Source organism: Pelecanus crispus, chromosome 10 (genome assembly GCF_030463565.1).
Source record: "Pelecanus crispus isolate bPelCri1 chromosome 10, bPelCri1.pri, whole genome shotgun sequence".
Taxonomy (NCBI): domain Eukaryota; kingdom Metazoa; phylum Chordata; class Aves; order Pelecaniformes; family Pelecanidae; genus Pelecanus; species Pelecanus crispus.
The window spans coordinates 21,307,765-21,323,396 of NC_134652.1; the positions used below are offsets into that span (position 1 = coordinate 21,307,765).

Genomic DNA, 15,632 nt, shown 5'->3' on the forward strand with positions numbered 1-15,632 from the left:
GAACTAATAATTAAGCAATTAAATCATTATTACTTTAGTTGTGTACACGTATTGCAATTGCTATCTACAGCCTAGCCCATAGCAAATCCTGTAGAAAACCAGCCTAAACTTTTATCGGACTGAGCCCAATCGATCCTTAAGTCACCTGATCAGATTGACTGATATTGGACTTAGTAAGAATCGGATGTAGAGCAGACAGTCAGGGAGTAAAAACACTGAGTTACTCTCTATCCCACTGGGCTTTGCACATGAGCACACAGTATGCACAAAAAGCTAAGTCTAACAGACTCATTTTCAATATTGATCAGTTTCAATAAATCATGAGTCAAAGATGATAGCAGTGTGCCAAATATTAATTACGATTCTGTCTTGGAGAAACAAATAAAAACTTATGAGACAATGAAGCTAAAGGCTCTTGTAATGACGGTTCCGTATGAATAAAAGATGGGAGCCAGTCAGAAAGAAACATTAGCAACACTTCAAAAGAATTGGAAAACAGCAACGGATGTGTTAGACTGCCCGCCATCTCCATCTGTTGGCGCTGGCAGTCCTTGTTGCACCTCCAAAGCCTGTGAGCAAGCACCTACGTTAGTTATGTTAAACAATTCTGTGAACAGGTGGAAAGGAGAGCAAACTTCTTGCTTTGCTAATATCCCTCTTGAAATCCCCCCCAAGGTCTGTGCAAATTCTAGGTATCCATCTGCCAATACTGAAGTTAACCCAGCAGATCTCTGGGAGAAAAGAACGACCCACCTGGACAAGCAGTGACGTGTACAGTAGACTTCTTCCAGAGGTGATAACACAAAGCACTCACAGATGTAAAAGTGCTCTTTGCCGAAGAGCAGCACTCCTTCCAATGCTGTATGCCCCTGCACAACTGCCACAGAGCACTTGAACGTGACCTAGTATGGAAACAAGCATAGTGAAGCCAGGAGTGGGTAACAGAGGAGACAGGGACAGCCGGGAGCAAGACCCAGTGATGCAGAAGGACATATGTTTGTATTAAAACAGCTGACATCTTGATTGGCAGGTCTATAGGGATGCAGCCACAAAATCACCATATGACTGACAGTGCATGCCTCTGTAGTACTAGTAGCGGGAGGGTCTGATGCCCTTTTCCCCCTGTAAATCTGCTCCTTCCCCATCTATCTGTGGCTATATTTAGCAACATCACTACAGAACACGAAGAGCTTGCAAATGTTGCAGTGCAAAAGCACTGCAAAACTTTGTTAGACAGCAATACTTACTACACAGGCAGGGGGTTGAAGCACTGAGGAAAGAAGTGACTTACACAGCATCATACAGAAAAACAGTAGCATATAATAAATATATGTATATTTACAATACAGAGCAAAGGCAAATACTTTTATTTATACCCCAGTAAAATCTATACTTGAAAAAAATCCTGCAAAGGGAACCCAGGGAGCAATGAGTCAGGGAAGGATTTAATACTCTGGGTATCTATCTCACCATGGCCAGTTGAATCAGCATGCAGTAGATTGGAATCTCAGTAACACAAAACTCCTTGCACTGGCACTTTTCCTTCCTATATTATACAGAAGGCCAATCAAAATATATGAATCTATGAATCTAGTTGTCTTAAAGATTCAGTTAAACATTCTGGAATAGTTTAAAAATCCTCCCTTGACATCCTAAGACTCACTTTCTTTTTCTTTCTTCTGAGCAAATTAACTTGGCCCTTAAAATAGAGGAATTTTAACCCAGAATTTAGAAGCGCTGGGAATTTTTCAACAAAGTAGTTCTTCAGTCATATATGCCAGTTCATAGAAACTTTTCTTGGAAATTGACCAATTTTGATAAAGAAAAAAAAACAGGCTTTTTTTCTGGAACAGTTTCTATGGCTGAGAGATGGTGTAGAAAGGAAACAGACCAATACAGAGACTAGAAAAGCCCAATGATCTGGAAAATTGTGTGGGCTGCGAGAAACTTAAAGTTCTCATTTTAAATCAAGCAGTAATTCATTGCAAAGAATTGCCCTAACATTTAGAAGCATGAAGTTCCTTATTTTTCTTGTCTGCTGATTCAATCTTCTACATATACTCAGTCGAAAAAAGCAGTCCACTGGTTAGCACAGTCAACTGGGAGCATCAAGGTCAACTCAGTGCTCTGCCCAGTTTGGACCAGAGCTTTGAACCAGTATCTCCTACATACCCGTGGAAGGAGGCAGGAGCCAATCATCAGCCTATTAGCCCAGTCTCAGCTGAAGCACCCTCTATTTGCAAAAATCCCTTCAAACATTCATACTACAACAAAACACTAATGCGCCCAAAATCTTAAAAGACTAACGCTACCTTACATACTAAGAGAACTGTTCACTGCTGAGCTCCCCGATAAATCAACACAATCCTGAACTACATATAACCCAGAAATGAGTGTAAAATTTTGCAAGCTGAGTCCAAGGACCAGCAGGCTGCATGCAGAGGGATTAGATCTGAGAAGGATTTACATAACAGGAAAAGTTTGCTGGTTCAGAAATCTAGTGCAATGTTCTTGAGAGTATTTATTGACAAGTATAAGAAGTATCACAAAGTCTGTTTTTTCTCTTAAGATCTTAATGATCTTACCTTTACCAAACTTCATAAGAACAGGTGTCCTGTATTACTTTTTGTGCATGCAAAAATGACCCAGAAATAGCACTGGTTCTACTAGATCATGTAAGGTCTACATGATGATATGTAGAGTATGGTTCTTCACTTTTTGCCTGTGTTCCTACCTCACTATTTCTGGAACTAAATCTACAACCTTCCTTGCCTCCAACCCAAAATACACATAGGCTAACTCAGGTCAGCTGAAACAGACCTGCACTGCTACACAAGCTTTCAGTCTTGGATGCCAGCATAACATAAACAATAAATTAATAAATAATTGAAATAAAACCTTGTTTCTGCATTTATTTTTTTTACTGGAAAACAATTATTTTACAAACAAAATGAGGGGGTTCATTTTGAAATCATTTGAATGGGCACAGAAGGTTGTTTTCATTCTGGGGTTAAAAAAAACAAAACAAAACATAAAACACCCTGGAATATTTCTGTGGGTAATTTTTGATGAAAATCCCTTCAGTCTCTTTCCCCTTTAAATTATTTCTAAGAGAAAGCTTGCATTTTTCCACCACCTCTCCTGCAGGTCCCACAGGAATGCCTGTCTCTGCGGGGATATGCCAACCACAGAACTCTCTGAACTGGAGTGCCTGCGTGTGTGCATGCCATTACGTGGTTAGAGGCATGTATGCTTGCACTGAGAATACTGGGGAATTCTGCTCACATTAGCGAACCACAGGGTTTCTTGAAGTAATTAAATAGCAGAAAGATTGCTTCTTCCCAAAAGGAAGGTAACTGAATATTGAAACATCAGGCAGTTGTGTAAAATAGCTAAATGGACACAAAGTTGAAACCCAGACTTCTAAGAAATCCACCTCAGCAAACCCAGCCCATATGCCAGAGATCATGTGTGTGGTTTTGGGAGGCACGTGGATTTTGAAGGGGGCCTGCTCATGATCACTAATATGGTCTGGCACAAATAATCACTTCTTTACTCTACCTAAGGCAGCACTGGGGCACATTAGCAGGCCTTGAGAGGGGAGGCAGCATGTACCTCTTTCTCAAACCTTAAACTCTTAAGCCCCAGTACATTTTGTCTTCTGTACTGTCCAACCAGTAACAGTCACCAGTGCCAAATCCATTTCTTCAATTTTATGTTATCACCCCCAATAGAATTAAATACATCCGCACTGTTAAAAATACTAGAGCCCTTGGGTTGAGTCAGTTGTTCTCATCTGGAGAACAGGGCTCATTTTATTCCAGGTCAGTAATAAAGATCTGACAAAGAGGTGTACTAGAGAACCCCCACCAGGACAGTCTTGTACCTACAGTTTTGCACTGAAACACTAAGCAGCCTGAAATTACCATAGATTAAATAAAAACTTTCTTTTTCTGTCAAAACAGAACAGAATCCAGTTCACCAGCCACTAGAATCATTAATCAATGAAGCAAATACGACATAAAATAATTGAATAATTACTTTCTAAGGTATTGCCCAAAGCCCTGCATCTCTTGATTGCTCTGTTCATTCAGATGTAGGAGCATTTAAAGCTAAAGGCAGGGGGAGGAGGGGAGGTTCTTTTTTCTGTTTTTTTCAGAAGAGCTGTTTGTAAATGTTCCAGTTGCGTTTAAGCAAATAGCCATAAAAGCATATCTGCTCTGGAGTTCAAGAGCCAGATTTCCAAAGGTATTACATGCCTGAAGATGCAAACAGTCTTTACACAGTTTTCAAAAACACTGGAGGAAGTTAGCCATCTATTCCTGCAGACTCCAGCAGTATTAGCATCGCCCCTCCAGGGGAAAATACAACGCAAGGAAATTAAAGTCACAAAACCATGTCACTGGAACACACTTACCCATGCCACACAATCTCCTGAGCATAGCATTTTTACAGAATACGAACAAAAGAATGGCTACTCCAAGTCAGTTCAGAGGTCCATCTAAACAACTATCCTGCGTCTTAGTAACAGAAGCTTAAGGAAAGAGTATAAGAAATGCGCTAGATATGGAGTGATTTTTGATCTTCATATACCTTCTCAGCAACCAGTGGCTTAGGGAGTTCCTGAAGGCCGCCTCCTCATTGTCATATACTTCCCTATAAACACTCACAGCTATTTCTAATCACTTGCTCAGCAAAAGGTACAAAAACTTTGCACAACACACGTAAAAGCAATGCATTCGGGTAGCACTGTATCCGGAATCACAGAGATGAAACCTGTAGTTATATGCTCTTTTTGCCCTTTCTGTTGCGTATTGAGGAATCCCAGTGTGCAGCAGCTACAAAGGACCTGTCAGTAAAGTTGGGTCAATGTTATTTAGGGCCACAGAGTTTAAAACGACTAGGACTACATGAAATCAAATATATTGCTTTCACAATTTTTGCTAGGGAAACAGATATGTCATCATGGTAAGTAAGAGCAGTACAGGTCCACCTTTCTGTGCCACTCACAAGACCTTTCCTGCAATGATTGTTAGTTTGCTTGTTGTTGAAGTCTCATCTTACTTTGAAAGGGTCACACATGCGTCTCATTAATCACAACTTAAGAATGAATGACAGGTTGCTTCATTCTCTCCAGCTGCTCAATGACCAAAGGAAACTAAATCTACTTGAACTAGTCTTTAGTAGTAAGGGCTCTAGGCTCAAGTTTGGTCACATCTAAGCCATTACAAACATTGGATCAAATTTCTTCTGCTCAGACTTGAGTGAAACCATTGCAATCACTAGAAAGAAAGCCTTCCGGTCACAACTTTGCTTTGGAAGACCCAGGACACATTCCTTTTTTGCAGCTAGCCTCCACTCACCCTCCCTCCCTTACTCCACTGGAACAAAAACCCCATGTGGAAGGTGTTTCTTCAGTGTGCACTTCTAAGGTTTTAACAAATTCCCAAATGCTGCAAGGAGAGAATATGAGATATTTAGGAGAAAGCTGGGAGGGGGGGAGGTGGCAGCAGCAGAAGGATGTTCTTGTACATGGTCATGGACACTGGGACTGCTCTTTGTCCTTGCTTTCTGTGATGAAAGCTGCCATCTGTCCCAGCCCATCGCCATCCTGAGAAGCTGGCATCCCTTAGCTGATGATAGCATCTGGAAGCCAGTTCTAATAGGATTGTACTCATACCTCTTGCACACCCAGACATCTCTGTCTCACTCCAGGCTCCTCTCAAACAGAAAATGCTGCCAAAAACTAATATGAGCCCTTAAATTTCCCCTTAGGTCAGTTCACTCAAGTTCGTGCCTTTCCCACTGCTCCTGTGACTCTCTCAGGAATAACCACAGCAAAGTCTCCCTGCTCCATCATTCTACAGAAAGCAACTAACTGTTAGGGGATCAGCTGTGCTTGCTTGAGGTGGCAGACAGAACTCTGGGGTTTGTCAGGAGCTCTGCAGAGATCCAGGGGGCAGCTACAGGGTTACAATTGAAAGATGTAAAAAAAAAAAAAAAAAAAAAAACCCACCCAGAAGCAGATATTGAAGGGGAAATACTAGGACATATCCATGGAGCACAAGTAGCATGGTGAAGGAGCACATCCAGAAGAGCAGAGATCTGCCCTGGGTTTTTTTTTTTTTGTGGTGCTTACAGCATGAGTCAGATCCTGTCCTTTGCACCTAGTAGCACAGTTGTTCACTGAGCTGGGGTAGGGGTGGAGGACCATGGCCTGGGGAAGGGGCTTCCAGCAGCCTCTCTACTGCAGCAGAAACCCAGATAGGGTAAGTCAGAGTAATCATCTGCAACACCTTGTCCTTCTTCAGGCACTCCCATCTGAACACAGGAGGAGTTTCAGCTCTCCTTCCTGCAGTGAGGTAGCCATTACAATCTCTGCTCCTGCAGCAGGGAGGGAAGAGGAGAAACTGAGGCACAGAAAAGGGAAATGGCTTGTGCCAAGGACCTGGCTTCCTAATCCTCTGCTTTGACCACAACAGCTAGTCCCTGTTCCCACTGCACTTCAGCACATGTAAAGTTCTTTACTGCTGCATCCTTGTACTGGGATGAAATGTAACAGTGCTCCCATGAAAACAGGCTGCCTTGGTGTCTTGTATATCTGTGAGGTATGTGCAATGCCCCTAAAAACACTGGCTCCACCAAGTGGATGCAGAGCTCTGCGCCATTCTTCTGGTCCTAGATTCTGAACATTACAGCTGCTCCCCCTTTCAACTGAGCCTGCTCTTTAAGCAACTCTTTTCTCCCAACCATGGATCCCAGTCCCTCTAACTGATTTATGCTAGTCCCTTCTATTATTGTCCTTGGCCTCTCCTGTGCTCTCTCCAGTCCCTCCTTCAAGGAAAGGCACTGTGCCCAGACTTCTGCTAGGCTGTGCCCTCTTGTTAACTTCAGATTCATTACCCCAGCTGCTTGGATTTCTTACCATCTCAAATGACTTGCTGGCAAAGAGAGGTTCACTTTTCTCCAAAATTCAGAATTTCTACACCAAAATAACTCCCCACGCCTTCCAACACTTTCTTCATCTATTACATGCTAACCACACATTAACAACCTGGCAGGACTACTTTAGGCTTTTAAAGATCAGGGAGGCAATCTTGCAGTTGGGGGCTCAGGTTGCAGATATAGGAACTCAATCTCCCTGTCTCTGCTGGTAAGCCAGGATTATTTAAAGGGTTGGCTCTGGCTTTTGGTAGGCAAGTTGATAGATTAGGTCAGGACAGGTTCCTATTTGCATTTCTCTTGCACAACTCTGCAGCAGCACGTGTTGTGTAACGTCACCCACAGCGCATGTAATCTCTCCTTCCGTGCCTATGGTATGCACAGTCTTAGTATACTGAATACACATGCAAAATATAATCTTCACCTGTACACACTATAACCTTAATGGAGCCTCAGCAAAATGTGTAACCAAGGAGCCAAAGCATTACAGTTCAGTAACTCCTGAGAGGACAGCCCTGACAGCAACACCTGTAAATCTGCACCTCCAGTCTGATATATTCATCTAGTGAATTACACACATTGACTTCTGTGTGCAGGAAAAAAAAGATCTTGCGCTTTGGGCATATGCACATAGATACTACTTTACTGGAATTACAGCACCAGTTCCAAACATTCAGCAATGAGGTGACTCATTTCCCGGCTTTGAGTTCAAAGTCACATTTTTCCCAAGCAGACCAAGACCAGTCCTTTTGCCCAGCTTTCACAAGTGGTCCCTGCTGGGGCCATCTGTAAGGGAGGAGGTGAAGCAACAAAATCTCAGCTATGAGCCCACCATTCTCCTTTAGTCTGCAAACAACTGCCCTGACCCTCCAATCCCTTGTGCCCAGACTCTCAGTGCATGGGCAAGCCACAAACATCTACAACTCCTCTGAACGCCCACTTACTTCTTTATGTACCTCCAGAGAGCCAAAACACAACAATGGCCCTCTGTATCTTGCATTTTACCAGCACTGCATACAAGGTTTTTGGCTTTTAGATCTCACTCTAGCAGATCACTGAAAACTTGTGGGAACTAGGGGAAACTGGTGCAGAGTATAGAAAGAAACACGGGAAGAACAGCAAGGAGCTTCATATAACTGGAAATGACACTACATCTAAGGCAGGGTGAGTGCAGAGAAGAGACTAGGACTCTCTGGGCAAGGGAAATAGGGTGAGATCAAGAACCCTGAGAACTGGAGGTTGCACTATATAGGTGAGGAGAATGGGACAGATAGCTCATACATAACAGGAAAGCAGGGGCAGCTGAGAGGGGCAAAACAGCTGAAGCCAAACTTCAAACAATCAGGAAAGAAACTGTGTGCACCACAACACACTCTCCCTTCCAAATGCAGGTCTGGGACACATGGTGGAGGAGATTTGTGATTCCTTTGCAACCTCCTCCCTCTACAGGACAGGCCCATATCCGGAATCATAACATACTCCTCCTGTCCCCTCCAGCTGACACTTTGGCAGAGGTCATTATAAAAGCCTGATAGGCTCTGAAGGTGCTTTCTCCAGCAGATGTCAATGCGATACCTGCAACTTTCAGCAGTTCTGCCCTTGGCCTGCTATTTTTGGGAGGTCTAATAGAGGCTTACATTTTCAAGCTTTGGCAATGTCACGCAAAATGTAAGAAACTATTATTATGATTGCAAAGTCACATCCTCAAAAGTCAGCCTGAATTCAGCCCCTCTGTATATGCATTATGTTACCATGTAACTACAGGTTTAAATGCTATTTTTTTCATAGAGCCTGCTGAGGATGAACATATCCTAGTGATAAATTAGCACTGTGTAAGGAAGATGACTGGAGTCTATAGCATTCCTGCTAGCTGCAGAACACAGAAGGTGCAGTTACATGTATTACAAGGATCCTGGCTGGAAGAGACAGACTTACGGTCAATACAACTAAATACTGCTTTGAAGGCATGGATTTGGAAATCCTTCCTCTCTATGTACTGGTAAAGGAGAAGGGATAGTCTTATGGTAAAATCAGCAAGTGATTATGTCATTAAGGGCTGTAATTGCACAGATCTGGCATTAATTTCTTGATTTCTGGGATTTCCAAATTCAGAGTGTTTGACCTTGAAATCTGGGAAATGCATTCCTCTGTAGATAGTTTATTGCATTAAAAAAGCTACAAAAAAGGACACATCTAAAGGCTGAACTTTGCATGGTCTGGGTGCTGTTTAAACACACAGAACATGACTGCTCCCTCATATGATTAGTCTTCACTCTCCCAGGGACTAACCACTCTCAGTAGCTTCCTTTAGCCTATACTCAAATTATATCCATTTGTTTTCTCCTTTATAGTCCCTTTCTCTCACAGTCCAAGTGGTAAACTTATCTTGTTTAAATACTTAAATTATTTTCACAGGAATGCCTAGAAATGTTTTCTATTCTATTTTTGAAGTAAGATAAAACAGAAGACTAGATGATATTACCATAACAATACCCCACCTGCACCCATATTCTCCTGATTTAACTTGCTGAGGAACAGACTCTGAACCAACAGACAATGTCAAGAGCATTTGATCTGCTACTTCTGCAAAAAGCCATCTCACATATCTGAATATGTACAAAGGTGCCTGTTTAATGGTAATGCAAAAAAATAGCACTGGGTGACATTATAAAACAAGGACCACTTTCCAGAGAAGGGCTATTCCTGTGTTACAGAAATCAATCTACTATCTGCCAAAGCATCACAATGACTTTTCTGTGCAGTGCAGTAGGTAAGATGGTTCCAGTTGCCCGCTTAAAGTGCAAACAGCTCATGAGGCAGCCATTTACAAGGCAGGACTGCAGCGCACTAAGTGAGCGCAGGACAGCTAATGTCACCCCCTACTGCTTTTTTTAATACTTCTGTCAGCTCGGCAACACGGTGACTGCTGCTGGAAAAAAACATGCCTGGCGTTTCTGACGGCTTCCTGCAGAGATACATGGCGAAGAGACAGACAGCCTGAAGGCTCAAAAGGAGATCAGCACACGGAAAACATGCCTCACATTTTCATGCTTGTCTCCTTCTGCCGGAGAGAGGTATGTGGGGGGGGGGGGGGGGGGGAAGGAGGGGCAGGGAAATGAATTATGTTGTGTAGACAGGCAGTACACCAACAGCTCTAATAACATGAGGAAGCCATCATGTTAGAGAGCACGAATGTGACCCCCAGCCACTGACAAAGCATCAAGAAAATCTGGTGATGATATTGAGACATAAAAAGAAAATAATTATTTCTATATCTATGTATCGCAGCACTGTGGTGGCTGAGTTTAAGTACTCCAAGTCTGACCCTTGGCTTCCACTCTTGGGCCAACAGGGGGAATGATGCCACTGGAAGAAACAGGTACACTGGAAAAGATCAGAGAATGAGGCCACGTCTACTCCTCATGACAAAATCTCTCACAGTCCTACAGAAAATGGCTACGTGCAGTTCATATCCAGCATCAAGGATTTGGAGTCACCATTGTGGGAACTATGCTGAAAGCAAAGGGATTAAACTGAGAACACCAGATCAAAGTTACTGTCCTCCTAACAGAGTCAACCATATTTACTCCACAGCTCATGTCCTCCCTCAGTGTTCCTGAATCTGCATCTTCCTTATGCTGGGAAGAAATCTGGGAGAAGCACATCCAGTCCAGTACAAGAACAAAGAAGGAACAACACTGTTTTGACAAGATGACACGGGATGGAAGCATCAAACAGGAAGCAGGGAAAGTCTTTATGGCCTTAGAGGGAAGAATCTGTCCAGTACTCATGGGGAAGTAGAGAACAGAAAGGCATGTGAAGGGGGGAAGAAGAAAACATTTTCTGGTATTCAGCAGGAAGAGATTGAAACATCACTGAACTAGCAACCTATACAAAATTGGCACACACTTCCAGAGATAATAAATAAATTTGATCCAGGCACTGCTCTGACCATGAGTAAAGGTGGGGAAGCAGGACAGGAATTCTCAGAGTCTCATAATTTGCCATGTCTTGGGCAAATTCAGACAATACTGTCTCACAAGTACAAGAATACCTTGGTCGCATGCCCAAATATTTTTCTGCTACTTCAAAGAGCTAATGTTAAATGCTCTTCAAGAATAAATCTATATAGGAGTTCATACAGAAGCTGGAACATTTTAATTGCTCTAAGGAAACAGATAGTGATGACGCTTACTGTAGCCTGAATCCACCTAAACCCCAAACTGAAAGGAACAGATAGGCCTCCACATCCAATTCACCCTCTAAAATGACATCTTCCCAGAGAAGATTTTCTTGTTCATCTTTCCTACCTTTTCATTCTCTGCAAACTCCTGCAATATAATTTGTCTCTCCACACACAGTTCCAAGAAGTCTTCTGAATGGAAACTTTCATGTAGAGCAGGGAAGAACGTTAGCTGGTTACAATCTGATCCCTTCTTATCCATCTCCCTTTCTGCTTCATTTAACATCAGCTCTCCTATATCAGTATAAAAGAGATTGCAGTTTTAGTGGCAGCCGGATGACACCAAAAGCATTTGCCATTTAGACTTTCACCCAATCTGTTCTACCTTGGGAAACAGCATTATTTATCTGCAAAAAACAGGCAAGAGAGAAGTAAAATCTGTGACTGCTAAAGAAGGATGCTTAGTTCATGGAACTAAAAACAGGTAGCTGCACTCAGTCATAATTCAAACTAAATTCCTATAATCACTGAAGGTTCAAACATATTGAAGAAATATATTCTCATTTCTGCACTGTGTTGGACTGATCATCTGATAATCAAATAATTTTTTTAAAAAAGAATCTGTTCACATGCTCGCATGAAATTAGGAAAAACTGAAAATGGTAGTCTTTTGGGGACATGCACTAGGCAGGATCTTAAGAAAACCCAAGGAGAGACAATTGACTCATATCTTGCCCAAGCTGTGTCCCAAGTTTTGCAAATTCATGTAGTGCACACAGTTAGGGGAAGCATGATCAGCCTTCTTACTGAGGTAGACTGTAACCACTTTCATGCAGAAACTATGTAGTACTTCAATCTTGTCTGGAGTCTAGAACAATGAGCTCCACTCTCACTTGGTTTCTAGGCCCTATCACACTAAAACACACTAAAAAGCATAGAACGATACTGCCTATTTCCAACAGTGTACACTAGAAGCTTGACTTGGAACAGCCATAGAGGTGGCTGAAATCCACAGCCTTAGACTTAGGTGACATTTCCAAACTACAGTTCTTTCTCAATGTTTTTTTTTTCCCCTCTCTGAAAAACTATTGACTCCTGTACCATATGTCACTCCCCCCACCTCCCCCTCTTCTTTCAGTGTTGCACGTAACAGAAAACCTGGACTTGGAAAATGAAAAATGTTGACATAATGATCATATTTTGAAAAATCTGGTCCTATATTGAACACCGAAAGACAATTTGACATGTTAATTTTCTTGGTGATTTCCTTCCACTCTCTATTATTTTATTCACATTCTTGGAAAGTTACAATTCCTATTACCACTTCTCTGAGCCATCTATCACTTTGTTTTAAATACTATTTCAGAGGTAGAACTGGAGTGTCTGCTAAAAGCAGGGGGAAAGTCTGTACTTTTCCTTCTGAGTTTAAGCAGTTGGGAGCCTTGCAGGTGTTCAAGAATGCCCAAAGCTTTCATTTCAAGATAGCTTTTTTGTTTTCAGATATTTATGGAGGGAACAAGGGAGCAACAAATTCTGAAAACAACTCATATACCACCTGTAATAATTGCATCAGTCTTTTCCCAGGTGTTCAAGTGACTTTTTAGCCCAGAGCACTGTCAACAAGGTTTTTTTCACTAGATGAAATCCTGGAACTCCATACACTAACTCCAATTCTCTTAGGCTGTTTGTGTCCACCCTCATGATGATTTAATTTATCCCTAAAAGGTTACCTGGATTCACTTCAGCAGTGGGGGTTGTTTCATTCCTGTTTGCTAGGAGAACCTGAAAAGAGACTAGGTATGACTAGAGTGGAATATGCAGCCAGGTAAACATAATTCAGAACCTTGTTGCAGAGAAAAAAAAAAAAAACAGATTTAGAACTACGTTGCAAGTAAATGCCTTGGAAATTCAAATAAACTCATCTGAAAGGACCCAAAGGAACAATTAAATGTAGGAACAAATGTCAACAATTAAGCAAAGGGACTACTGTCTTTTCAAAGAAGACCCTGCATGAGGCAAGTTATAGGATAAAAATCATACCACCCAGTCTACAGAAAACAGCCAGAATCCAAGCTTCACATAAAAGCTGAAAATGTACTAGAGATGGGAACCTCCTGATATACTGAAGTGCTTCAGCTTCTGGTTGACAGGATTTGGCACTTAGACACTATAGTAGTAAATACCCCACATATACAGTTCAGTGCTTAGTTAAACCACTCTAATTCCCCTTTTGATCATCCACCAGTTCTAGCAGCCCTAATAAGCATAAGACTAACAGGACAGTACAGCTATCTAACTGGACTCTGTTGCATACATTGGGAAGTGCTATACCCATGAGATATTAAAAGCAGAAAAGTATGGTTGGGTTATATTCTCATCTGTCTGGGGAGATCTTATACCAGAAAAGAGGGAAAATCATTCTGTTGCTGCTAAACACATTTCAGCCCCTCTTACTCTCCGAAAATCAGACAAGTTCAGTGGGTTCTCTATGCATGGCACAGCATACTGATGAGTCAGGTAATGAGAACCAGCAGAAAGAGGCGAGTATGAAGTCACCAGTGACTGTTACAGAAATTGTGCACCTCCTGCAACAGTTTTGTACCTCACTCTTCATTCGCATCACTGTCACTCGGGCATTGATGTGCTGAATCCTCCTCCTCATTCGTGAAGGCCCTTCATAACAATCAAGAATCCATCGTGGCTCTAAGGTTTGTGATGGATCGCCCCATGGGCCCCTTCTGTAGAAGAGTTGCTCCTCAAGTATCATCCAGTCCTTGGCTGCTTTGCTGTAACCACACTGCAGCATCTGTGGGACAGAACCACTTTGTGCCACCTTTTGCATACTTCCCTCCTCCCATCCAATAGCAGCACCACCCCAGCGATTCAGAGGGATCTACCCACCCTCCTCAATGGGACCACTGCAGAGGTAGTGCTGCAGACCCAGCAAACACTGACCACTGAAAGTGTGCTGTGGGAGGTGCTAGTCAAACTAAGATACAGTGACAAATATAAGCATGTTGCAAAATTCAACCTCCTTGAAAATGGCTGCTTTCATTACATTTCCAACTCAAAAGCAGTGAGCCAGGAGAACAGCATCACAGAGGTTTTATTCACTCCAGTTTTTTCTGGCTAATGTTTGTGTCAAATGGCAACAACCATGCTCACTGAAAACACAGTCTGAAAGTCTCAGTCAGAAGCACACTGTGCTCCCTCCAAGCATGGCATAAATTTAATTATTTCTACTTAGGAGGTGTGTGCAGAGAATTGCGGGGCACTGAAACATCAATTTAAGGGAGAGAAGAGGTGAGAATTTCAAAGAATGAAAAGCTTGTTGATCTCTGACGGCCAATCCTGAAACAGAAACATACCTGTGAGATTTTACTGGCTATGAGCTTGAGACCTCTTGAAAAGTTTTACTGGCTGCTAAGAAAAAAAACCGTCAAAGTCCTTACTTTCATGTCTGCCACTGTGAAAGTGGAATAATTCATTTATACAAAAGAAAAAAGGCTTCTGAAGGTAAAGTGAGGATCTGTGATCTGATTGGTGAGTGACGCTATATCAGACTTCAGTGATGTCAGGAACAGAGTATCAACTCATCAACTCTCAGCATTTCTTTGTGCTTACTACTCATCTAACTTCTGAAATGCCTGATTTCGCAGGGTAGCCCAAGAGCATTCTTTCAACAACAGAAAGCTGCTGCACAATATTCCTGTTATTTACCTGTACGTGGTTCTTGTACAAAGAGGCATACAGCTCCTGCCCAATTCTTCGGTACCGTTCCATACATGACACAAATCCCTAGAAGAAACATCAGAACACATTACACCAAGGTGGTGCACATGAGGGGCAGAAGCAGGAATTAGCTGCTCTGCCTTTTCCAAGAATAATTAGGGAATGTGGCCTGCGTCTGTGAGTTTGGTGGCTCTCCAGACAGTATAGTGATGAAGCAATCATCTGAAAGCAAGTTGCACACTTACACCAGGAAAATAAAAATGTTCATGATCTTAATAAGGGTCTTTAGTGGAACTACTCAGAAGAAGAAAGAAAACAGCAAATAAAATTTAAGGCTCCTCCTTTTGAGCTGGATTAGTTAGTACTGCAAGTAGCATAAAAGCCAATTATCTGTTGTAGAGGCCCCAACTGAGGTAAGGATCCAGGATTAGGAACTATACACCTGGTCCTTGCTGCATATACAGGAAATGCAGACAAAGGAATGGTCCACATCTTCTTTTTGCAGACAGGAAACCAACTGTTTCAAAAAACATTTTTGAGATTTAGAAGCCTAAGTCTTCTGGTAACAAGTGACTTGGAGTGTAAATACACTATTTAATGAGACTGTGGTGCAGAGATGTCTCAGCTAGCTCTAGAACTGGAAACTTGTAGAGCTGTACTAGTGCAAGAAGACACACATAATAACTGCCTCTGCTCCACTACATAACACAGTCATGCTCTAAACCTCAGGGCTACTCGGGTGTTTCTGGAAATACATGTTTTCCAAAGCAGTCTG

At 42.2% G+C, this 15,632-nt stretch overlaps 1 protein-coding gene across 1 annotated transcript in view; it reads right to left on the reverse strand.

Moving 5' to 3' along the window:
• Positions 1-15,632, reverse strand: part of WDFY4 (WDFY family member 4) — a 143,520-nt gene that overhangs the window by 50,035 nt on the left and 77,853 nt on the right. The window contains exons 39-43 of the mRNA XM_075717401.1: positions 14,846-14,923; positions 13,728-13,931; positions 12,856-12,907; positions 11,253-11,419; positions 754-902 (exon numbers count right to left, since the gene is read on the reverse strand). Coding sequence (XP_075573516.1) covers positions 754-902; positions 11,253-11,419; positions 12,856-12,907; positions 13,728-13,931; positions 14,846-14,923 — 650 coding nt within the window. The remainder of the gene's footprint in view (positions 1-753; positions 903-11,252; positions 11,420-12,855; positions 12,908-13,727; positions 13,932-14,845; positions 14,924-15,632) is intronic.